The 26075-nt window shown below is 39.6% G+C and overlaps 1 protein-coding gene across 2 annotated transcripts in view; it reads right to left on the bottom strand.

Annotated features, from left to right (window-relative positions):
- The window catches only part of SPOCK1 (SPARC (osteonectin), cwcv and kazal like domains proteoglycan 1), a 330703-nt gene that overhangs the window by 47379 nt on the left and 257249 nt on the right, over positions 1–26075 (bottom strand). For both annotated transcript variants that reach the window (XM_087754039.1, XM_087754040.1), the window contains exon 6: positions 19098–19212. In XM_087754039.1, the coding sequence (XP_087610165.1) occupies positions 19098–19212 (115 nt within the window). The remainder of the gene's footprint in view (positions 1–19097; positions 19213–26075) is intronic.

Here is a 26075-nt window from a genome sequence, read left to right as displayed (position 1 = left end):
CCGCCACTGGCCAAGGCCGAGCCCATCAGCGACGGTGGTAGCGGCTCTCTGATAACATATTTAAGCAGGGGAAAAAAATCCTGCGCAACTGCAGCCGAAGAGAGAGGAGTGAGAGTATGTGAGAGGAAGAACTATCCAGACACCAAGGTCAGCGAAGAAGGAGGGGAAGAGGTGCTCCAGGCACCGGAGCACAGATTCCCCTGCAGCCCCTGGTGAAGACCATGGTGAGGCAGGCTGTTCCCCTGCAGCCCATGGAAGTTAACAGTGGAGCAGAGATCCACCTGCAGCCTGTGGAGGACCCCATGCTGGAGCAGGGGGATGCCCAAAGGAGGCTGTGACCCTGTGGGAAGTCCGCGCTGGAGCAGGCTCCTGGCAGGACTTGTGACCCCATGGAGAGGAGCCCACGCCGGAGCAGATTTGCTGGCAGGACTGGTGACCCCGTGGGGACCCACGCTGGAGCAGTCTGTTCCTGAAGGACTGCACCCCGTGGAAGGGACCCACGCTGGAGCAGTTCATGAAGAACTGCAGCCCGTGGGAAGGACTCACGTTGGAGAAGTTCATGGAGGACTGTCTCCCGTGGGAGGGACCCCACGCTGGAGCAGGGGAAGAGTGTGAGGAGTCCTCCCCCTGGGGAGGAAGGAGCAGCAGAGACAACGTGTGATGAACTGACCACAACCCCCATTCCCCATCCCCATGCGCTGATGGGGGGGGGAGAAGTAGAGAAATCAGGAGTAAAGTTGAGCCTGGGAAGAAGAGAGGGGTGGGGGGAAGGTGTTTTTAAGATTTGGTTTTATTTCTCATTATCCTACTCTGATTTGATTGGTAATAAATTAAACTAATTTCCCCAAGTCTGTTTTGCCCGTGATGGTAATTGGTGAATGATCTCTCCCTATCCTTATCTCGACCCACGAAATATTCATAATATTATCTCTCCCCTGTCCAGCTGAGGAGGAGAGTGATAGAGTGGCTTGGTGGCACCTGGCATCCAGCTAGGGTCAACCCACCACATCTTGATATTCAGCTCATTCATTTCAAAGCTATGTCTCTGCTTCAAAAACTGTCAGATTTCATTTTTAAACATTTTTTTAAAAGGTCTTTTACTTTACCAAGAAGAATTCTCCCCTCAAATCCTGACTTTCCAGTCCAGTCAGTAAACTGAAAAATCAATTATTTGCACAGTACTGGTTTTGGAGAAAGAGGCCGGAAGAGAAAACAAGCACATATGAAAGTCAGTGGGGAATCAAACAGAGAGTGAGAGAGAGTAAACACAGAATTTATCCATAGGGTTGACAGAGCCTTAGAAAAAGCTGACTGCTATTCCTAATTTATATTTAGAAAGATATGGGGAAAAGAGAGGAGAAGAAACTTTGCTCAAAGTAGAAAAGCTGGCAAGTGTCACAGCCATGTACAGAACCCAAGTACTCCAACTTGGCAAGAGGGCAGATGGTCTCTGAAAATGGTATTAACACTTCTCAGTAGAAGACAGCCATTTAAAAAAGTGAGGGGGAAGCTGGTCTCCAAAAACTGAAAAGAAATTAAAAGCATGTGCATGACACAACAGTCCCTGAAGCAAGGTAAGTGTCTACACAAAAAAGGCCCTAGCAGAAATTGGAAAACAGCCCTCTGGCAGTCCACCTGAAATGTCTTTCTACAGAAGAGAGTAATTATTGTTTTGGAAGGAAGCTGAGTCCAGCAATTAAAGCAAGAGCTTTAAACCTCTGCTAGAGGTTTCCTGAAGTATGTTACATGAATCATAGAAATTGTGTGTGCATTTGTTTACCTGTGCATAAAAATGAATCCCTAATTCTCAGAGGCGATGTGAGGTTGAATGCATTAACATCAGCAAAGTGCCTAAAGAACTCAAATACAGGGTTTCAATGGCACAAAGTGCTCACAACAGGTTAGTATTCAAAGGCAGCAAGAGGAACTGGAATAAGAACATACTCAAACACCTAGACTGTGGTTACTTATATTAAGATTATACAGGTTATCTGAGAAGAGTAATGTGAGGGAGCAAACACTGCACAACAAATGCAATTTGTTAAGGACTTTCTCTAGCTAGGCCACATGGCATCTTTCCAACCCAATGTCTTTATGCAAAGCAAATAATTTTGCATAGATTTGCATGTTACTAACATGAGAAGAGACTTATTAACAACACAATTTACATCTCACTTAGATTTAATTTATTATCCAGAATTAGCTGGTGAGTGACTATCCTCGTGCCTTATCTCGCCGTGTAGGCATTTACAGAGCACTTATCATTGTGGCATCAATGCCACTCTTCATCTTTGTGATAATGCCTGGAATATGTATTCAAAACAGCCATCTGTGAAATAAAGCAAGTTTAACTTTGCATCTGGGTATTCTGAAGGAGGAAGAGAAGTCATTTGCAGAAGCCCAGGGCATTCTGTTCTATTGAAATATAATTTCCTGAAAGTATCTAATACTGTAACTGCTTTGCCCTACAGCATTAAGACCAGTATTTTCAATAGAATGTGTACACCCAGCTCCTTTGTAAGCACCAGTCTAAATTTAAAACCAGTTCTTTACAGCCTGTCTAACAACCTACCCATAAAACCAGCTGGCTGGCCAGATCTCTTCTGGCTACTTTCTTCTCCTCTTATTCATTGTGACCTACAGCTAAGGACATTTTTCACACTGCAGACCCATGGAAAAGACTCTCATAATCTTGTTAAAGGCTGGCATACTTGACTTGCAATACAGAATCCTGCATTTGTTTCCTCAGGGAAATAAACACTTTTAAAGGGGCTTTGGACTTCTAAAATGACTTAAACAAATACAATGGCCACACTAGTAATAAGCGAAAGAGTTTTCTACTTCTCACAAAAATGTCTACAGTGAGGAATTTGGATTTTATGTGCCCTTATACGAACTCATCTACAGCTTCATTTTTTTATTGCTCATATATTCTCAAGGAAAGCCAATTTCTCTTTCCAGCAGCAGTGACTTTAGTAAGTCAAAGCATCCAATTGCTGGAGGAGGGTTTACTTTACCTCTCATCACTGCAACCCTGCTGTGGAATACAATCTGCTTTCAGTAGAGCAAAGAGGTGAAGGACAAAAACAAACAGCAATTACTCTAAGACTGTGAAGAGCTTGGAGACTGGTATTCTCTCGCATCTGAATTAGGGTAAGGAAATATACTGGTCAAAATGTTGCCAAGGAAAATACTCTATCACTGAGCATGCTGAAATTTGTCTTGCTGTCATCTAGAATATGAAGCTGTAATATAATAGTATATAATATTTGCATTTATGGCTGCTTTTTTAAGAAAGATTGCACCAATTTGTTAACTCTTCTTTAGGATAAACATTGGGCAATGACACGATGACATATTCATGGTTTGTACCAATAACTATAATTCCATTATTTCATGACTAAAACTTTCTTGCTACTCTCAATCCCTTGCCATACCAGTGAAATAAGCTTCTGAACTTCCCCCTTGACTATCTACTTGAAAAATAACTGCTTTTCAATCTAAATTCATGCAACACCTTTCTTAGGGATTCTACCAGTCGAAAATATAACACATTTAATGCATATTCATATATTTGAAGCACCAGGAGAAATAAAATACAGTATTCTTCACTATCAGTGTTGCCAGAGAAACACTGTCTTTAGCATTAGCAAAAGAGTTGGACATACCATACTTTCATATACACAGCAATTCTACCACAAAGAACTGGTCATTTACCCAGACACATTTCAGGTTTTCCAATGTGTATGCTATAACACTTTCTGAGGTTACTCAATAATCAGAGCAGGCTTCAAGATAAACCTTTAGATCACGTGCAGCAAAATCTTGTGCAAACTACAGAGGGAAGAAAAACCACAGCAACCCTCAGCCACTTCCAATCACCTTGTATACATACATTATACTGAGCAACCTGAAACTCTTCATGTTTTTTTTGCAAAATTTCCAATTACAGAAATTGGAATTCCAATAATAACTGGCATTTTATTGGGGATTATTTACAAATTTAAGGTGTAAATATTCACAAATATAATAACTTTTTGTGATATTTGCTGATAAAAATATCCCCAACCAACCAACCAAACATAAATGTGTTTGGAACCTGGTAGCTTTTTGCCATAAAATAAGCCAATAATCTGTTTATATACTAAGTTAAATGCCGGAGCTACTCTGTGGCCTTCACTAGCTCTTAGTTTGTGACACACAAGTCCAGGCTCGCTTAAAACATAAGCTGCTTTAATGTAATTCAGTTTCCTAAGGTCAGGAGGAGGAGTTTATTTCTGAACTCTTGTTCTTAACAGCAGTGTTGTGCAACATGAAATAGCACCACCACATATCAGCAGGTTCTGAATTTCTTTTGAAATGCCAATGAATCTGCTTCTCAGAAGCTTAATATATTGTTTTCACTTGCATCTTCTTTATTGTCACTCTTTTATACCTGTACTTCAATTGCACACAGCATCTTTCCTTTATTGAGGGCTGCAGTTAATCAGCTGGTTCCATAAAGCACCACATAAATTCTGTTTTATGAATTCTCTGTCACAAGAATGTAGCCAAATGCCTTGTGCCCCAAGACTCAGCAGTAACACATCACCTTTGTAAAGCCTTGCAAAACTGTGATGGAAATTACAGCAGCCCAAGAACAGAAACTCCTCCATCACCTTTACTATGGTAGTGTTGGTAATGAAAAAGTACAATCTAGTGATGTTTAACAGACAGGTCTTAAAAAAGACAGCGAGAAAAAGAAAGAGAAAGAAAATCAGTCTGGGTACATGAGTGGATAGACATTTGCAAGGTTGCCCTTGCAACACAAGAACCTCGACATTGCGAAATGCTGCCGTGAGCTCACGTTTTCTCAATCTCTTACAAGTAGCAGATGTCTTTCCCCCTTCCTCAAATTCCTCATTCATTTTACACCCTAAACTACATGACTAAAAAACATCTATAAAATTATGTGCAAAAATATACTCCTTCGGATTTGATGCATACTGAAAGCATTGCCTTAAAGCTGTATTTATATTACCGCTTAAATACCTATACCAGGCTAATGTCTTCAATGCATGTTTTCAATAATGCTGTAGCATTAACTTTTAGGAGATGGGACTTTTTACTTTGTCTTTGCACCAAGCACAAAGAAGTCAGTGACGGGAGTGGCTTAGCTCTAGACTGAGGTAGTCAAAAAGAAAAAACTCACTCTCTCTCCTATTTCAGCTTGAAATCATCTCTGATGAACATTGCTGATCCAAACTTACAAAAGACTCCAGACGAGGTCTTACCAGAGCCCTGTAAAATATTACCACTATTTCTGGAAATGCCACTCCTGACATACCTGAGGATTATATAAGGCTTTTTCACAGCTCAGTCGCACGTAGTTATTCTGTGACCAGCTACCACACTAAGGTCATTTTCTCCTTTAGACATTTCTAACCAAAGAGCTCTTAGATTAAAGCAGATGTTCACATTATTAGACCCCAAGTGTATAATTACACATGTTGTGCTAATGAACTTCTTCCCATTTCTATTGCTCCAGTTCTCAAGGACATCCAATTGAAAATACAAAAAGGAACTTTTCTGAAGAAATGTGAAATACTGTCCAGTGTTTTTGCAACCAGCTTGACTTCTTTTCATAAAAACGTAAACTGAACAGATAACACTTCCTCCCACTTGCTTCTTTATTGAAAAATCTATTTTAATTATTCATTGCCTTCTGGGTAACAGCATTCTCAAATGCAGTTGCTGTATATGCTATATAGCAATCACCATATGTCTTTCCTCCTCATACATTCAAAACAATCAAAACACTTAAAAATTATATTTGCTAATAAAAACAAACTGTGCTTTAAAAATTCTCATCTGTTTTTTTTTTTGGTTGAGAATTTCGTGTTGGCTTATGGGATTTTACTTAATTGAGGAACGTAGTTCATATATAAGCTTCATTTAACAATCTTAAAGGTACAAGGTGAAGATTGGTATGAAAGATTATTTATTTAAAACGTCCAGAATGATAGTGTTAATAGGTAAAATGAAAGGGAAGCATGATGCATACTTCATAACACTGTTCAGTTTTGAGCTTTTGACAATTTCCCTCAAACTAATTCTCTGCTGCCCACCGACAATGTAATTTAGAGATAAGGTGCTTCATCTATGACACACTTCTTCCAATGCTTCTCCAGCTCATCAGGCCCAGAAGAAAGGACTGCAAATGAGGGAAGGCTTTGCAATGTCACACAGGCCAATCTCACTGCACTTTGGAACTTCAGGTTCTCACTTTTTCTGGATGGGATCAGCTAGAAATAAACATTGGGTTTGATGCAAAGAGAACTCAAAGTCTGCAAAGCTTCCCTGTGAATTCAGTATTTTTCAGGCCCTTAAGTTCTTATTGGGAAAAGTGCTATACTGGTACCTCAGCACAGGGACTTCTGGAGACAAAGTTGTTTCTGGTGTTTCCTGGGTATCATTTCAACTGAACATACCTCAAGCAGAAGCTACTTAATCCCTTGGTGAAAACCACAAAACAGAATGAGGCACCTTCTATATATCACTCTTTTTCTCAACCACACTTGAATATTGTACCATAATGTTAACAAAATATGTATTATGCTTGAGAAATTCTAAGGCCTTTCTTTTTTTGCAGCAAGATATTACAGAGATCAACAACCACGGACCATAAGTGTTTGGAAAGTCATGTTACAGACAAATATATGGGTTTTTTCTCACTTTACAGTCCCAAATGAAGCCTAATTTTGGTTGTCTCAACTAAAATGCTCAGGGAACTGTGTTTTTCAAAAGATCATATCCCTTCTACTTTTTTTGCATCTTAGAATCTCCAAGAATACTTGCAACCCTTTCAAGAACTTGAAGTCTAAACCTGAATTTCAATTGTGAAGGATCAATGCTGCACTTGTAACATGTAACTCTCTGCCTGAAATGACTGTGACATGATTTTATTTTACCCAGTTTTCATTTTTCCTGTTGACAGGGATTGCCTGATAAGTGAGTATTTGCTGTTATAAACCATACTTACAATTTAGACAACAGAAGAATCTGCCTGTTGTCTGTGCCTGATAACTCCTAGGCCCTATCATTGTCAACAAATTGAGAAACAGGACACGATGATACGTAAAATTACCTTCAGGCAAGCAAGATGGAGCCAAGGCCATAATTTATTAAATCCAAAAATATAGTGATATCATTGTATAAAGTATATTCTCATAAAGGAAACTAAACTGTTTTTCCCTGAACATACCCTTCTAAACAATTAGTCATGAAATTGTGTCTCACTTGGTGGAACACAATGTTAGAAAACTGTAATTAAAACTAAGTTGGAGAATCGTCATACAGTAAACAGATTGCTTGGACACAAGCTTAGCCACTTTCTATGTTACTATGAATTAGAAATATTATAAAGGCATGTCTGAATGCTTGTACAAGACGAAGGCTTAGTAATTCAGTTCCAAATACAGATCTGACTGTCCAAGCTATTCCCAAGGAGATCTCCAGAGAGGCTGGACACCTGCAGGGAAGGTTAAGCTGCAGTTTTTCAGAGTTTGAGCCTGTATCTGAAAAATTAACTGAACAGCTACACGTATGTTTTAACACTTGGGACAGAAAGATTCCATGCTGGTTGCCTGGAAGCTTTTCTAAAATTGACATGTATTTTTTGTGTTGTTGTGTTATATTTTAGGAAGTGTTTTCTCTGTGGATGGTGGACTCTCAACTGATAGAGATGGACTTGAGCCAAATAGCTCTAATTTTAATAACTCACAAATGCAGATACTGATGCTCATTCTAGTCCATCTCTAAGGAGAGATGTCTGCTTTACAGGAAGCAGATAACATTATTTTTGATTTACATACAGTTCGTTAAACTGAATTACAAAAAAATGCAATTCTTCAGAGGAAGATGAATCTAGAGATGTCCCTGTTGGGACAGTGGAAGCTGTAAAATATGTAAGCATATATGTTTGGAATGAGGTGGTGATATCTCAAATACCATCTCCCTTCTTCTGCACTAATAAACAGGGAATTAGAAACAGAAAAAATCAGAACTAATTTGACACAATGCTGAGAAGTGCATAGAAAGTAACAAACTCTCTGGAACGATCAATTAGTCTCTAGTCTATATTCATTTATACCATTACAGACTCAGAATAACTTCACCAAAGTGAACTAGCTCAACATTGTTGATGGAACTATTCCAGATTTACACTGGAGCAACCAAAGATGGAATTTAATCCTTAAGATACCAAAGGAAAAACAAAACAAAACAAAACAAAAAACCCAAACAAACAAACAACCAGAAAAAGATGTATTTGAAATGTCAAAAGTCTTATTTTCTCCTGTATTTTATTGAAAAGGTTTGGGCTTTTTTTCCTCACATTAGGGATGTTTTAGCTTAACACTGCAGTGATAAGCACTAATTTATTTCACTATCAATCAGGTTACTTGAGATTTTACAAACTTTTTCTTGTATTAAATGTTAGGGAAATATTCCCCCAAATGCAAAAATCAACATCCATGAGAAAAACCTGTATGAAACCAGTCTTATTTATTTGTTTTTGTTTATGATGAGAGAGATTTTAGTGCTCTAATTATCATTATCAGCGCACAAACACCTGCTGTTCCTAGACAGTGTTTCTATTAACACAGTGTGCCACTTCAATAGTTTTCTGTTGGCAATCCAAAGTCAAATTACTTTTTTTCTGAAAATTATTGTTACTTGCTGGCACTAAGTGTTTACTATGTCTGTCATTTTCTAACCTTTATGGTAAAAAAAAAAAAAAATTGATAGCCATTTTAACATTTTGTTTAACAACTGTTTATGAAACGGATTACCATCGAGCTAAGTACACCGTTATTGGTTTTTGTGGGTTTATACACCGTGGTGGCATTTGTATCCTTTGCATGTCAAAGGGGGAAGTTATTTGCAGGGTCAGTGACACAGGTTATGCCTATACTGCCCTTGGGACCTGTGCCCACTTTAGATTTGGGTTTGCCGAGTCGGGTGCCTGGAAGAGGGTTGTCCACACTGAACCATCAGTTCCTCTCTAGCTCACACCAGCTGTGTGACTGCTGGGCTTTGGGCTCACCAGCCACCCCGTGTTGCTGTGGATGTCCCTGCAAGGAGCCACCTCCCACACTGGCCTAACTTATTCCTCCGCAGCTTTGTGCGTGCCCCACACTGGGACAGACCTTGCCTGCTGCAACTCTGGAGCCTCTGTAGGGAATCTGATGTGGAAGTAAGCAATCCACAGCTACTGGTTATCAATTTGTTTATAATATTTCCATTTTAGGTGGTGACAACTCCTGGGCAAGGGGTGAAACCCATATCCACTGATCAGCCTGGGGCAACGGTACAGCTATAAATGCTTATGAAAACATAAGCGCTTGCCTTAGCTACAGACAGCTGCCAGAGAAGCAGCACAGCCTTAAAAGTTTTCTTTCACAAGATTTCAAGAGGATTTTAAAAAATCCTACTGTTTTTAATATAATTACACCAAGACTCTGTTATTTTTATGCAGTTCCTGTCTCCCGCTGCCGTCTGGGATTAGTCTTTATTTAGCGATGAAGAAGAATTGTGTCTCATGTCCTGGTTCAACCTCAAAAAATTATGACAGGAATTCTGGCTCAACGTTATTCTATCTGCATGTACCTTGCTAAAGAGATGCATTTACTAAATGCATGCAAATCCTGCTGACAGTGATGTTGCTACTACAGCCAACATCGTTTCAGCAAGTACCTGAGAGAAGCGAAGTGAACAGTATGCTGCTTCTAGTGCTGCCTTTTCCTCCTTTCTGTCATTTTTGCCTCTAAAGCAGAAGTTGTCTGTTACATTTTGGAGCCTGCTGTAATTTGATCAAATCCAAGGAAGATCATGCCGAAGAAGTGACAGCTAGTCAATGGATGTTATCGTCCCTAACTTGTTATCTGTCTGGGATCTGGTATGATCATTGCTTCTGTGCTGAGTTCCAAAACCTTAGAGCCAGACCAAAATGCAAAACAACTTCTACAGGGGACAATTCTTTCTTCTTTTCAAGTTCACGTCAAAGCAGGCTTCATATATACACCCGAGTGCTTTCTGTGTATAACTGCTGAAAGTACAAAAGATATTTTAATTTATACTATCTGGTAAAAAAACCATTCAAGTATCAGAGGTTCAAACCTAATTTACTCTTCAAGCCTAACAAAGCTTTTTGGGCAGGCAATTCTCCTGTACAACACAGCTATGATGGAAAACGCAGCAGTCTGAAAATATGCATTTCATTTCTGTTGTATAAATACTTTGCACATATAATTCAAAACCTCAGTATGTGCAGAATGAATGGTGGTGAAAAATCCAATAGTATTTGCTCAAACTGGAAAGTGATTTTTGATATGACATTTGCAATCTCTTTATATTCTTTCTTTGTGAAGGTTTGAGCCATTGAACTATACCATTATGACTGTTCACACCTACATCCTAAAATTTGATGCTCGCATATTTCTGAAAAAAAAATTTAGAATTTTTTGTCAATTTTGTCAAAAGTTTACAATTCACATTATGTGTTGTCACACTCAGTTGTAGTTGTGAACAGGAAAAATACCACGTGAATTCTATAAATAGCTAAAGGCCTTGTCTTATAAATATTGATATCCTTAAATGTAATCAATTACCTCATTCACCAAAGACAATGGACCTACTTACGCAAGCAGTAACTCCTGAGTACAAGTGTTCGCAGTGACAAGACTCAACTCACAGCACAAATTGGTTTTTGAATTGATAACTAAGTAATTTACTTTTTTTGAATTTCAAACAATGAAAACGGCCAAGAAATGCATATTTTCAACTATCACTATAGGAAAAAGCGCAGCTTCTAAAAAAATTATTGAGAATTATTTACTAGGACCTAGAAAAATGCATAGGTTCAAAATGATAGTTTTGTGTCTGCTTTAAATCTAACTATGTGTAGTACCTTTCTCCCATTTCTCTTCCTGGCATGACTAATGTCTTTTGTTTATTGTTGGCTACATTCTGCATTCTTTACTTTGTTTTTTTCCAATAGTTTTTTGCTAACTTTGGAATGTAGATACCAAGCTTTAACATTTCCTCAAAAAAAGGAATATTAGAAGCCGCGTAAACTGAGAGGGAAGACCATTACATGAGGTCTTCACAGTGAATCCTGATGCATGCAATCCCTATGAAAGCTGGCGATCTTTCCATCTTGAAGTAGATATATCAGCTGATTTTGAGACAGAATGGGGCAATACTTTGTGTACAAGGTCATACTGTGCCTTTTCCTTCTACGTTCTTGTTGCTTTACAAAATAATCTGGCTTCTGAGTGAATCTACATGATTCAAGATACCTCCTTGCCCTCTTTGGAGAAGTACCATACTTTTAAAGTGTGATAGCTACTTATCATAAGGCCTTCCAAGATCTGTCCTAATTTGCTAACAAAAACCTAGAAGATTCTGCAAGTGATTTATCTGCAAGGGTTTTGCAGTACCTGAAACCGTTCTGCATGATGACTTGTTAATTGTATGCCATGGAAATTCCTTCCACCTCACTTCTGCAATACAGCAAAGTCATTACAAAAATTGTGGATATTTTTGAGGTTAAATTACACTGATTAAAGATGTTTCACTGAATTTGAAGAGGAGCAGTAACTACTATTGATCACCTCACTATATGTAGCTAGCCTAGAAATCAATGCAAAGAAGATGTATGATTTGCTGGGAATGTAAGTGATGTAATTTCAGAGTGATATAAGTAGCAGCAGTTTTAGTGTTTCCCATTCAGCAACACCTATTGCTCTGTTATAAATGCTTCAGGATGATCAGATTTTCAAAACGGACCAGAAAGAGCCTTGTATGTAGTAAGCACATGGAGGACTTTCTACTCAGGTAGTGAGTTACGAACACTAATCATTGCTAAGAAATCCTCTAGTTTGTGGATGTGGTTAAGTATTGACCACACAATCACACCACTTGCTTGGGCAAAGTTTTGGGCCCAGTGGCCTTCCAATCAAACCTCTTGTAATGGCATCACCATCTTTCTCAGCTACAGTAAAAGGACTTGCATTTAATGGATCCTTCATGAGCTACTCCAAGGCTAGCTCTGCATACAAGTCTTGATAAAACACAGCTCCTTCACAGACACAGGAGAAGATATCAGAGTGATGTGGTGTAGAAATATAAAAAAGTATCAGGAAAAACTAGTATTTGTATATCAATCAATTAGTATGTTCTCATTCACATTATTAGCTTTTTCGCTCTATTCCTTTTCAGCACATGAATATTTTATTCATTTGGCTCTCAGATTGCACATTCCATTTAACATAACACTCCTACAAAAATACAAGTTTTCCCATGAAATATGTATATCTAGAATGTGCAGCCTTTCCCTCATAAGGTCCTGCTTTTCTCTGGTGCACAAAAGGAAGATGCGTGCGAGGTCAAGCAGCAGAACGAAACATCCCCAGCCATCATTACTTTGCTCTTTCTTCTGACCCTGGCAAGAACTTGATTTTGCTGCCTCAGTCTTGGTGCTATTTGCTTTTGCTTCTGAGAGGAGTTGGTGATGGTAATAGCCATCCATGAAAAGCAAAGGTATCTGTTCTTGCCTGCTTCTCACTTTCTTTTAATCAAATATTAATTGGGTGCAGCCACTTCACTACTCACAGACAATATCTAGCAGAAATGAAAACAGTTAATCTTTCATGCCTTCGGGAAAGCAATAGGAAAGACTGATCTCCTTGTATGAAAGCTTGCAGGCAAAATAATAGTAATAATAATAGTAATAATTATAATTATTATTTACAGATACTGTGTAACTCAGATTTACTTGAGTAAGGTCATTTCATCATGTAACAAATTAAAAGACTGAATTGCAGTATTCATACAGAAGATTTTGGAGCAAAAATACCAGATCCTGCATAGTTTAGAGTTAATAATCCTACTGTTTACTGATGAAGTCCAGAGAAGGAGCATGTCAGTGTCTGGAACACGCATCACTGTGTTCCACATCCTTATCTCTGCCCTGCACTGAAAGTTACTCTTTGGTTTGAACAAACATAATTTCTCCTCTGCAAAACAGGAAAAAAAAACCCCTCCTAGTTTCAATGAGATATACTAAAACTTTGAAACTCTTGGTAATCTTAATTTTAGAATGTTTTTGTTTTACCATTCCCAGCGTTTGAGACTCAAATAGGTCACTTAAAAATCTATCTGGAAATTCAGTGTCAGAAGAAGTCTTTTGTCAAAGCTAAGGCCACAAAAAGAAAAATTTCCTGGCAAATCAAACCCAGGAGCCAATTTAAATTCAACCATGTTCATGACTCATACTTCATCTTCATAAACTTTAAAATTATGTACTTTGCAGTCATGAAAACTTGTGAATAGCAATTTGAAACTGAAATATTTGCTGAAAGTGGATTTCAAAGATAAGACTTAGTTCCAAGACTTTAAATTCTTTTAGTTGTCAGCCATTCAGGCACAAGAAGCGATACAACTCATTTGGGAAACAAGACTGTGATTTCTCCGAATGAACTTCATGCACTAAGTGCTCTTTTTATAAAGGAATGGAACATTAGACCTTCTCATCCATCACACCCAATAGGGCTGGTAGGTAAATGCTACAATTCATATCTTAAACTATACCCTAAACAAGGTACATTCTTGATCGAGCTTGCCAAGACCTATTGCTGTAATTTAAAAATGTCCTCTTGGTTCCCTTTAGAAATTTAAACAACACTGAGTATAGTTGAATATATTTTCTTTTGCCTATTGACCTTACTTTTCCCTTATCAAGATAATAGCATTTTCTTGGAAGTTGCCTTGGGCATTTCTGCAAGGTCAAAAAGACACAATGCACAGATAGGGATAAATCCACTTTGAATTACTGCATCTGTTCATGCTCCAGTGGCTCTGCAACCCTGATGGCAACAAATGAAGACTAGTATGTTGGGAGTATAGCACTCAGCTTCTTAGAAAACACAAAAAGAGGGTACGGTCAGAAAAAGCCCTGACAAGCTGGTAAACATTTACCATCCTGCCTGAGCTACTACACCGCTAACACATGTAACAAACAGGAGTCACACAGATATGGGGGCAGCCAACAGAACCACATTATTGCAACTGCGAATTCACATTTGCCAAGAGATTCCCCAATCATTGCACAATGTTGTCTTTTTGATAGAATGAACTGCACATTCAAGCGAAAATCTCTTCCCTTGTCAGTAGGTTCTGAGGAACTAAAACTGGTTGTTTCTTGTCTCAAGTCCTTTGCTTATTAAGGGGTTTTAAAAGCTCCAGCTAGTGTCAAAATAAGTGATGCTTGATGAGAACTCTACTTAATATTGCAGAGCTTTTGGAAAGAGGTACCTGAAAACCACCAGCAGACAGGACTCTTGTCTTCAATAACTTCTGTCACGTAGGTGCCACTAAGAGTCAGTTACCAGTCCTTTTCTTTTGTTGAAATTATAGCCTTATTCATTTATTAGATAAAAGGGCACATATGCTCTGAAAGGGCAACTAACGTCAGGGCAGATTACAGCTCAACCTTTGTCTCTGGGTAGCTGGGTTGAAAATCAGTGGCTATCATGGAAGCATATTGTAAAGCTGGGATACTGCTGTGAATAATGAAGCATATCAAGTGTTTTGATAAACCAAAAGAATCTAAATGGGCCTCAAAAAGAAAAGAGGAAAAGCATTAGGGCTTGTCATCTTTTCCAAAATCTTCCATTGGTACCCTCACAGAGTCCTGTTTTCTACCTCTCAGACTCTGACTCAAAATTCCATTTAAGAAAATGAAGAACATGATCCTGCCATCTCTTCAAAGATCAACTTTATGGTAGAAAGATTATGTTGTTGTTATTTGCCATTAAAGATAATCATTCTGGTGTAGTTTTCTTTTGCTAGCAGTTGTGTTATTTTATTAAAGTCTCCATAGTACCAGTTAGCACTACAAAAAGAATTCCAATTTTTAACATGATTATTAGTCTTGATTTTCATCCTCCGAGCAGAGACGTTTTCGAAGGAGCCCAGGGAGGAGGAAGGAATACGACTCAGACGCTGCAGTCAATTGTCACTTCTGAGCACATACACTTAGATTGCTTTTCTTTGATGCTGCTGCCAATTTCATTCATAAGCGTATAAAAAAAGGTCATGACATTTAGAATTACAGTACTCTGGAAATTAAATGTTCCTTTACATTTTTAATTTCTGAAAGTAATTTATTATGGAATAATATTTGAATATGATTGAATGAGTGTGTAAAGATTAATGCAAACTGTCTTCAAATCGGAAGTTGGCAACCACATACATTTAACCTTGTTGTATAATAGGCATAAAAAAGTTTATGCAGTAGCTCTAAGAGCTGCATTTCCATTTTGCTGGAAGCATTTGCACTGTAATTCTCCTTAGTATTTTTCCACTGACACGTCTGTACGGGGCATAAGGTTTAGCTCTCTATCATTTTCTACTTATGATTATGCTGCATTCGAATGGATTTCACAAACCTGGCAACTAAATAAGGAGCAGAAACAGAGTCCCAACTGTCTACGCAATTCTTCTATATGAATTTTTATATGAGAAATCAAACTACTGATTTTTATACCAATTCAGCAATATTAATGATACTATAGTACTATATGAGGAAAAGAAAACAAATTTGTGTGAAGACTAGAGAAAACACTAAGGTACCAAGTAACCAAAATGCTAGTCAGAAGCTCCAGACTGATTTGTCTGGAGATTTGATGAAGGGGAGATCACTCAAGCGCTGCCACGACCGGGCTTCAGGGGACTGCCACGCTCTGCTGTGTGATTGCCTTGTACATCTCACACATGTCACCTTAGTTACTATTCAGGGCTTATTTCTCCAAAGCCAGGTGACACTACTTGCTAAGCAAATAAGGTAATCTTATGAAAGGCAGTGCTATGGAAATACTTTGTGGTCAGCAATTAGAATTTGTAATTCTCCCATAACCTGAGGAAGGCTGGCTGGCTTCCAGGCTGTAACAGGCAGACATACACAGTACCAAATCCCTCTTCAGATGCTGCTAAAATTGCACCTGGGTAAAATTTATACCGGTATATAGAATTTACTCATGTTTTCTCATGGAAACTCCTGGGAGCTCTTTGTTAAAAGACTGACAAACCCTGAAGTATTCAGTTCGAGGCTGCATTACACTCAGGGGATCAGCTGAAGAGACAATGTCTGAAGAAAGGAGACCGAGGAGGTAAGTTAGAGAATGTCTTTACCTGACACATTACTGGCACGTCCAAAGATCCAGAAGAAAATTTATGATAACTCAAGTTATAAAGCCCCTTTGCTATTGATTATTTGAGACTCAATATCAAATCCTTTTGTGGGCATTTCTCTAATGAAGTCCATGGAGGTTTGCTCCCTAACAGAGTGGTTGGTTCCCTACATTTGTAAACATGAGGCCAGAAGCTGCTGCTATTTTGCTTGCTGAATGTCAGGGAAGATCCACAAATTGATTGGTTGCAGGAGAGCAAAGCCAGTATCTAAAACGAAAAGCCAAGTGCTGTGACCGGCACCACGCTGCCATCAGTGGACTTGCTACTGGCTTATTTCTGGAGCTCATGAGAGTTTAGGAGGGAAGCTGCTTTTTAGCCTGTTTCCCCAAAACATGCTGATACAGAAACTGTTGCTAAAAAGCACTGTAAAAACTTTAATTCAAATGATGCTGTCATTTATGAATCCCATGGATATACCATACTTATCTGATTACCCCTGGAGCAGGATCTTTTTGCCCCGAGGAGCTGGATATTGCTTAGACAGGCACAGGCAAACGCACAGCAGCAGGCGCTGCCCGTACCGTGGCCATGCCCCAAAAACCTCATCAGACCATCGAGGGCCAAATTCTGGCAAACATGAGATTTCAGCACCTAACCCCAAAGAGAAACAGACAGTGATAAAGCAAAATATTATACTGCTATTATTTTTTCACATATACATGCACACACACAATCACTGCCATGCCTGTACAAGTGTCTTGCTTATGACACTACAATCAGGCTCATGAGCAGTTTCTTCGCATACACTTGATGCAGGAGATGACTAGTGTCTTCAGTGTTTCAAATGTTTCCATACACACCTGCCAATGATTTCCCTTTTTTACCAGGTGACTGTGCTCCTCCAAGGGGGCAGAGCACTCTCCTTATGCCACACTGAAGATGGCAGAATTGAGGCATTTAATACCCTTGTCACCAGGGCAATGGCAGGAGTACTGTTAGCTCAAGTTTGGCCTCTTGAAAAAGCCTTCAGGAAAGCTGCTCCACAGATCACCCAATCCATTAAATTAATGCTTTGTTGGCTGGAGTTAAAGTTTGGAGTCAAGCAAAACAAAAGCCTGGGTTTCAGAATACATATACCCCGTCAAATTGCATTTATCAAGATAAGGGTTATTAGAACCTTTTTTCCCTTGTGTGAATGAAATTGTAAGCTTAAAATGTCACTGAAGATTTATTAATCTGATACTCTTTCTGATAAGGGCAACAAAGAGGGCATACAGTGAGCAGCTTATGAGAAGAAAAGTATATATTTGTGCCTGACTATAAGAAATAGCAAATATGAATATGGCAATTTATCAGCAGGTATTCTGTAAACAAAAGATTCAAGCCACATAAAGCAATATTACAGTTATATCTTGATTTCAGAAACTTGCCATCTAAAATACTTCATCTAAGTTTGACAGCTATGCAGAAAAACGTCTGTGATTTGCAAAAAATGGAATAAACCTGAATTTTCAAGAATCACTGCTTGTTCTAGAAAGCAGATGGAGGCTTCATGTGAAAACTGGTACTGTCCTAGAGGCTACAGTGTGTGGACCACCACCAGCAGGCTCTGCAGTGTTTTCAGCTGAAGTGACAGGGCCTGAACTAACCCAAGGAAGTGTTGTCTAAACTTTTTTTTCCTGTTTCTGTGTCTGCTACTGTTGGAACATGTCCATAGTGTGGAGGAGTGAAGAGAAGTCCTCAAATATTTTGGGTCAAATAGACCGTTGTCAAAGCTTCATCTTTTTTATGCTCCATGTGGTGCACAAGGCAAATAAATACATTTTGCTGCTTAACACGACAGAGCAAACCCTGTGTAAGTCACCGCTTTGGCTTTGTGAGCTACTAATACAGACAGGGGCCCAGCAGCTGTCAGGGAGTTAACCCTCTTCACACTCCTCCTAAGAGAGCAGAGACAACACTGTACTTAAAAACAAGATAGTATTCACTTTGCCACCAGCACATCTGCATTCATATCAAGAAATCACAGCCACAAGCAACAACTCTTTTCCCTTCCAAAGGGCTTTCCCCATAGCAGGGTGGAAGCTCTTAGACAGAACCTGGCTGTGGCACTTGCCTGGCTGCTGGACCTTTGCTTTTAGTCAGTCTCTTTTGCAAGAACTAATTCCCTTTGGATGAGGTCACTCTGAGACAGCTTGTGCCTACTTCCTTGGAAAAGACCCGGGGGAGTGAATTAGCTCACTGGGCTTACAGACCTAAAGAGAGAACTCACCGGAGAGCTGGCAGGGAAAAAGGCCATTTGTGATGGGACTTCAACCTTCAGTTTTATGGAACATTACTGGCAATGAGTTTGTAGTTGAAACAGTTTCATGTATGAATACAGACACGCATATGTATTTATTTGACTTCTAATGATAAAGTTCATAACAATAAAGATAAAAATGATAATTCAGATCCCATTCAATATATATGTCTGACTTTAAATGACTTTTTGGTTAACACACAGGCTACTGATTCTTTTTTTTTACTTATGAAGAAATGAACCATCAAGTAGTATTTTTTTCTTTTCTATCTTCTCTTATGATGATTCAGTATTTTCATTCAAAATATTTTCACTCAAAAATGAGAATCATTAGCCAGAACTCAGTTTTCCTATGAGACTCTATCAAGTGGGTGTTAGTTTTGCAGCAGTTAAGATGTTGGAAAGCACTACGTGTTTAGAAAAGGATTAGTTGTACCTTAGCTTTTTCTCAGAAAGCGTTACACATAAAATCTACTAGTTAAGAAATGTCTTTCTTACATTTTTCTAAGAACATAGCAGGAACTAATTAATCTGCTATAACTCCATTAACAGCTCAACTCACCAGTCTTCTCTGTCTTATGTTTTGAACTTTCAGGTCCTGGAAGACAGGGGCAGGGCCCTTCGCATCGAGCTGTGATGGCTTTGCCAGAAGTACACGCGTGAAACTCCAACTTGCACTAGAATCATAAAAAAGGCAAGAATACGTTTTGAATTAGGACAAGATATAAAAGCAGCAGCTGTGGATTAAATGAGAAATTGCATTTAGCAGTAATGGCATTGGACAGATTGCAAAACTTCGGTCTCTATTGAAAATGCCATTGTTTTTATTATTACAGATAACAACAATAATAGCTACTTCTTATGCAGAGTTTTGCACGGCACTTCTAAATGTGCCTCATAAAGTGTTGCTATTGTTCCCTGCTTAAATATATGGAATCTGCAGCACAGAAAGTTGAAACAATTTCTTCCAGGTCACCTAAGAGATTAGTGGCAAAACTGGGAAGAAAATACAAACCTCAGTATTACCTGTTACCACTACTGATTTATTAGTTTGGTCTTTTGAGGAGCTAGGAGCTCTCACCTTCCACTGCAAACAACGGGCTTGGTCTGAACAACATCCATGAAGAGACACCAATCCTCACAATAGTGAGAACTGAAAGAAATCAGCTCGTCAGTTGATGAGACTGGTCCTACAACATGTCAGTGTCTCTCAACAAGGAGGAAATTGTAAATGACTCCTACCAATAACTAGAAATTGCCTTTATGGTACCATCCGTAAAAACAGCCATTCATCATGCAATCAACTCCAGAAATACAAGAAAATTGTAAAACTGAAGAGTGAAGATTAAACTACGAGCAGTACAGTACAGTCCCTATATCTGCATATTGTTACTTGTTCCTTTCCCTTCCCTAAAACCTCAGCAGATGGGATTTACAGCACCTCTTGACAATCACCACATTCAAACCATTTAGGATAGCAGGACGTGTGCAGTATTGGATGAATGAGAAAACTCAGGAGAATTAATATTGCAAAAGTATGCTAGTTAAAAAGCCCTGATTTATAACATACTGACTATTCATAGCCTTTGCTGTTTGCATTACATGTATTTTAGTGCTGACTTTCCTCTACGAACGTTGTGCCTGTGCAGTTGTCCTCTCTGCAGTTACTGCCCCACGGATATTTTCCCCAGACTGCGCCCAGCAGTGCGGTTGCTGGAGACTGGGCTAATGTACTGATGAAATGGAGTAAAAGAAAACAGCACACAGAAGCAGGAACAAAAATGTGCGAGGCGTTCTTTTTGGCTTGATACCTAATGAACTGAATTCAATCCCATTTTTTGTCTTCCTCAAGCACTGATTTTACCAGATCAGAGTCTGAGGGCTTTTAACGCAAAGGGGAGTTTTGCCTGCAGCGCTGAGCCTGGCGCTCCTCCCTGCAGAGACTCCCTCCTGCCAGGGGAAATTGGAAGTGTTGGGCTGTAAAACCCCTTTGATAAATTTGACTTTTACTATAGATTAATTCTTTTTCATTTAAAAGTAGGGTAGCATGCTTAGACAGTGTGACACAACGTGTTTTGAAACGTGCAGCTTTTTTGAAGGCCAAAGGACACACAGCACAAGACCACGGTGTTGCCCAGTGAGGATGCAGTGGGCAACTGGAGCTCATATAGCAACAGCCACCGAGGGAAATCACAGCATCATCTTCTGTTATTTTGGTACAGTGGAAGCCAAGAGAACAGAACAGGATGTTGTTACAAGATAAATGCCTCCTGCTTTGAAATTACTGCAAATATCTTGGCTTTGCCGCTGTTTGTTTTTGCTAAAAGGGCTCATCTTTGCCCAGGCTTTAATCTAGCAGCAGGAGACCATTATCCTGTGCCTCCATCCTATTCTGTTGACGTTATCTCCCGGCCATTCTGAACTTCAGTGCACCCTGGTGGTTGCATGCTCTGTGTGATGTTCTGCCCTTCCGATTTAGAAAATGCATGGCCACACACAAACATGTGCAAGCTTAGCTTGCACTTTACACTATTTTCTTTCAAGACTGAAAGGAATATAAGTAGTTATTTTTCATCTCTTTGCTTCGTAATTAGACTTGCTTAATCTATGCTGTTTGGACAGAACACAAACACAAGAGTAAGCACATTAGAAGGAGAGGAGAACAGAAGAAAGGAGAACACTCTCTGAACTCACAGTCCTGAAGGCAACAACTCTTTCTGCAGTGTATTCTGATAGCCAACATGTTATTGAGAACACAGGCATAAATCTTCCTGCAGCTTGAGTCGATAATTTAATCCCTTACAGAACATCAATTAGTTACATATTTTATTATGCATAATAAATGTAAATTATGTATCTAAGCATTAGTAATTATACTTCAAATACCACCTTTAAGATGGTAAGGCCCATTTCAAGACTGTTATTATGTACAGTTAAGAAAGAAAGAGCTTAACACTTGGAAAACTCAAGGCAAGTTTTTCCTCAGCTTTCCTTATGATTGATAAAAATGACAACCAAAAAGCTCAACATAAACAAAAAGAAACTGCTTAAAAAGGGCTATCTCTATCACCTGAGTGTGCAGGGCAAGAAGGAGAGCTAAACTCGAAGATCACAATGGTGCAGTCACATGTGAGTAAATTTACACCTATGACTAACCACATTATGTTCCCACCATACTTGTTTGGGATGTTAGTTTCTATACATGCAGAACGGGGGTGGCAGCTCAGTTTTGGGGGAGGAAGATGAAAGAACTCCATCATTTTAAATATTAAATTAGGATAATACCAATTATTCTTCAACACCTAATCACTGTATGTTACATTCCTGTATATTAAGAAAAACATGGAGATATCATACTTTGATGTGATGGTGTGCTTACTCCCTGTAACAACCTACATGAGTAGCTCAACTTTTGATTTAATGACATTGCCTAAGCCAAACCAAGTGATATTCAGAGGCAGAGTAGCCACAGAAGATGTCTTGTGGAGTAATAATGAAGTTTTCGGAGTACTCTGCCACTGGATCTACAGTCTAGAAGGAGCCTGTTGGCTTTCTCCAGACCATGGACACTGCATTTCTATTTTTGTGGAGAAACCCCAAATGCCCTCTTTCCTTTTGCCACCTTCACCTCCTTCTCACACGAAAATAAAAAGATACACAGTAGAGGACAAAACATATTAAATGAGGGAATGATACAACCTGTCAGTCTCTCACATCAAAGGGACATTACAACTTTTGCAGGCGTGTGCCATGAAGCTCCTTGCAGTGATTCTACACAGGACTTAATAGGAGCAGTCCCACAGATTGCGGCTGGTCCCTCTGATTTCAGGGGACCCACCTCACTGCTGCTATGACTGGATATGCCTTGACTCTCCGCTGAGCTTCTCTCCTAGCAGAGCTCCCTGGGTCCTGCCAAGATTCATGTTTCTCTGCTACCTCCCTGGTGTTTGAACTGCATGTGTTTACTATGAACCCCAAGGCCCACATAAACATCTCTAAACTATTTTACTGCAAATGGAAAAGCAGCTCTGTTATTTGTTGCTAAATGTATATGGAGAGCAATAAAATATATGAGGGGAGAAACGGTTGAACATATTCATGGAAAATTCATAAATTAATTTATTCAACTAAGATGTGGGAAATTATTGCAGAGTGTGTTTTGGCTAAAGTGTTCCCCTGAGAACCCGCTACTCGTATAATGATTCCCTCTTCATTGTCAGTGAATCTACAGCAATGTGTTTTGCATAAGCATTCACATTTGAGGGAGAAAGAAAATAGCTACATAAAATTTATTCCCAGCTATTTTATTCTTCTCTGTCAGTCTCCAGCCTGTAGTCCCTGCTAGAGTAGAATCTAGATATTTTTTTAATGATGTAATAAGACAGCGTATCTCTGTCTTTATACCGGCTTCCATCTTTTGGCAGCCAGATTTTGATCTAAGCTGCACATAAGTAATATTGCGAAGTAAGTTACTGTCATCTTTTACACAAGGGTGTATATTTGACTAATGAATGTCTACGTGGCCAGCTTAGTACAGCCTCCAGACCATGTTAATGCCTTGAAGAGCTTTGTATCCTAACACAAGGAACTCACATATTTGCTCAAAATGCAGCCAAGTAAAGCAGCAGTGGGGTGAAACAGGGGACAGCAGCGCTCCGGCACATAGGTGGCTGCTGGCCATCAGGAGCATCGGTATGGAGCAGCCAGATGAGCTGCCTCCTGGCTGGCATCGAGTGATGTGCACCTCTGCGCCCTTCTGCCGAGCTGAAACTCCCTCTGGCAGCCAGTCAGCTGCAGGTGAGACAGCAGCCTAGGAAGCTGCTCCTTCCACCAGCAGATACCCAGCCGGTCACTGCTGAGATCAGCTAATACTCCCCTGCCAGAGGAGGAGAGCAGACAGGGACACTGCAACAATAAATGCTCCCAACAGCAGAGACAGACTTAGTGCACACTGACAATATTTGATGCATTAACTACTCATGCTGGGATGAAGACTGGCAGCTCACTCAATCATGACATAGCTGTGCATTTCTTCATTGTGATTCCAATTACGATATATAGGGTAAATACTGTCGGATCCTAGCCCTGACAGCACCTGTCATTGGGAATGCAGATGTAGCTGAGAATTTGCTGCGGGTGCCCCAGATGGCCTGAGACATACTATGTGCCTAACATTGGTCCTATGTGTAAGGCCATAGAGAGGACCGACAACTGGAGCAGGTCGCACAGGCTCAGGATCCCGGGCGATCTCACAGCCTCGGTGACAATCACCAGGGAAGGGGATGAGGAGAGAGCACACTTTATCCAGGGTTCAGCAGAGGGGAGGCTCTCTGAGACCCTGATTTGGTCTTAAGGCATAAAATTTGTAATATGAAATCTATAATTTAAAATTTATTGTAGCTATGTTGTCAAAGGAGAAAAGGTTAGTTTCCAAACTTTTATTCCTTCTGTCATTAATTAAAATGTGAATTAAAAAGGAAAGAAGCATATTTTTGTTGGTGGGAGTATGTAGGAATTAGCAGACAATACACATGATGGAGATAAACTGCCATGAAGTCTCTTTCTCAAAAGACTGAAGACTGGAATAGGAGGTTAAATTTTATAGTATACTAATTAAAATATATGTTAAAAACCTGAAATATTACATCTTACTAATAGCAGTGGCTCTAAAACTCTGTTGTTGAACAGTGCTCTCGCCTGGAATACACTGCATCTTCTTTAGCACCCTGCAGCTTTTTACATTTCCACTGAGAATTATTTCAAGGCAGTGTTTGTTTTATGGTGCATCTTTTGTTCACTCACAATATGTCTCTTCTAAACTTCAGATACAAATAACAGAAGCTCATTATTTTCTACCTTATCTTTTACTCAGTACCTGCCACTGTCAGAAGCTAAAACTTTCTGAAATTACAGCATATATATATTTTAGTCCAGATTTTCTTTATATCAGTAGTTTTTCTTACCTATCTGTCTTAGCAGATAATTAGAATCCATTGGAATTCAGATACCCATTTGAGAGGGGTTGTTTGTTTACATGCTTTAGAGCAGTGCCTGCCAGTGCTTCCTTAGCTAGGACTCTTATCAGTATTTTCTTTATAAGCCTCCAGTTTCCAGTTTTCATCAGATGGAAAAAAAATTGCTATATTTGGAACACCCTCAGTCCAAGAGACGACGACTTTTTTTTTTTTTAAACTTGGCACAATAACAAAAAAGGTTCAGTATCTTTTCTTCAAATCCCAAAAGAAATGTCATATGGTGGACTCCCATTGCATCCTGCTGAACACGTACATTAAAAAGTTTTAATGGAATTCTGCAAACTTTTTAGGCTCTGTAAAATCCTGAAAAAAACTGTCCAGCTGGGCAGCTGGGAGACAGCAAAGTCAACCGCATGAATTCATGTTTGTGAAAAGTCAGACACTAATGCGAAGTCCTGACATGAGTCTGAAGTTTTGGGGTATGTGACAGGGTCGTGTGGTCCCTTAGCACTTCTCCTCCCTGCCACGCAGTTCTGCTGTCTCTTTGCTGCTCTGCAAACCAGAGCCTTGCCCAGGCCCCCTGCCCTGGGCTCTAGAAAAGGAGAGGGGCTGCACTGGGACAAGGCAACAGAGCTCCGTGCCTCAGAGTGGGCACTGAAAATACAGACCAAGCTCTGTCCCCAGGACTGACCACCTGGGTAGACTTTCTGTTGATGAAAGTGGCTATTCTGTGGCCAGACTAGCATTTTTGCTAGGTAGTGTAGTCATCTCATTTCTCTGGGCACACACTTGCTGTTCCTTCTGCTTGAAGGGGAGGCTCCGTACAGCAGGGCTCTGCACATGCTCTGCTCCTGGGTGGGACTGGCTCATGTCACTGCAATAAAAATAAAGGGGAGGCTGGAAAAACAACCAAACCCAATTTGTTTTCTATTAGAATAGCTACCAGGCAAACATACAGCACTTCACCTTTCCAATAAAAGCTGTACAAAGATATCTTGGAGTTCTAATTAGGAGCTCTGTTCTCCTTACGAGAATACATGGCTGCTGATGATATTAATAGGAGTTATGCATGCATACCAGTGGTGGAATAAGCTCTAATTAACACAAACAATCTGTTGTGTAAATACATATTAAGCCATTTTTAAAATGTGTGCTAGTTGTAGCCTTGAAGCAGATGTTATAGCTGATTGGCTCAGAACTTTCCATTTCTGCAAGAAATGACATGAAGGACTTTATCATATCTCAGCTAAACAACAAGTATTTGAGAAAGTCTCTCACTGCACGCTTAGCTGACAGGCTAGTGGTTCATCATCTGCTAGAAAAAGAGAACAGCTTCCAGGTGTGGGGTCAAGAAGAAAGAGACCCAGGTTCCAAGGCACTGATATTAAATAGGCTGAACAGATTTACGCAGCTGAATGCAGGAATGCCAAAAGGTCTCATGCAGCCAAGCTCTGAGGACTGCAAATTGCTCTATACTCCACAGCTCTGCCCTCTGCGATCCTGCAGCTCTAACGAGGGAGAGCTGCAGGACGTTGCCTTCAGGGTAAAATTAACCACGGAGTGAA

Source organism: Nipponia nippon, unplaced genomic scaffold, assembly GCF_047370975.1.
Source record: "Nipponia nippon isolate SJK-2023a ecotype South Korea unplaced genomic scaffold, ASM4737097v1 scaffold_17, whole genome shotgun sequence".
Taxonomy (NCBI): Eukaryota; Metazoa; Chordata; class Aves; order Pelecaniformes; family Threskiornithidae; genus Nipponia; species Nipponia nippon.
The sequence above is the reverse complement of the archived record's forward strand: the minus strand, read 5'-3'. Positions and strand labels throughout refer to the sequence as shown.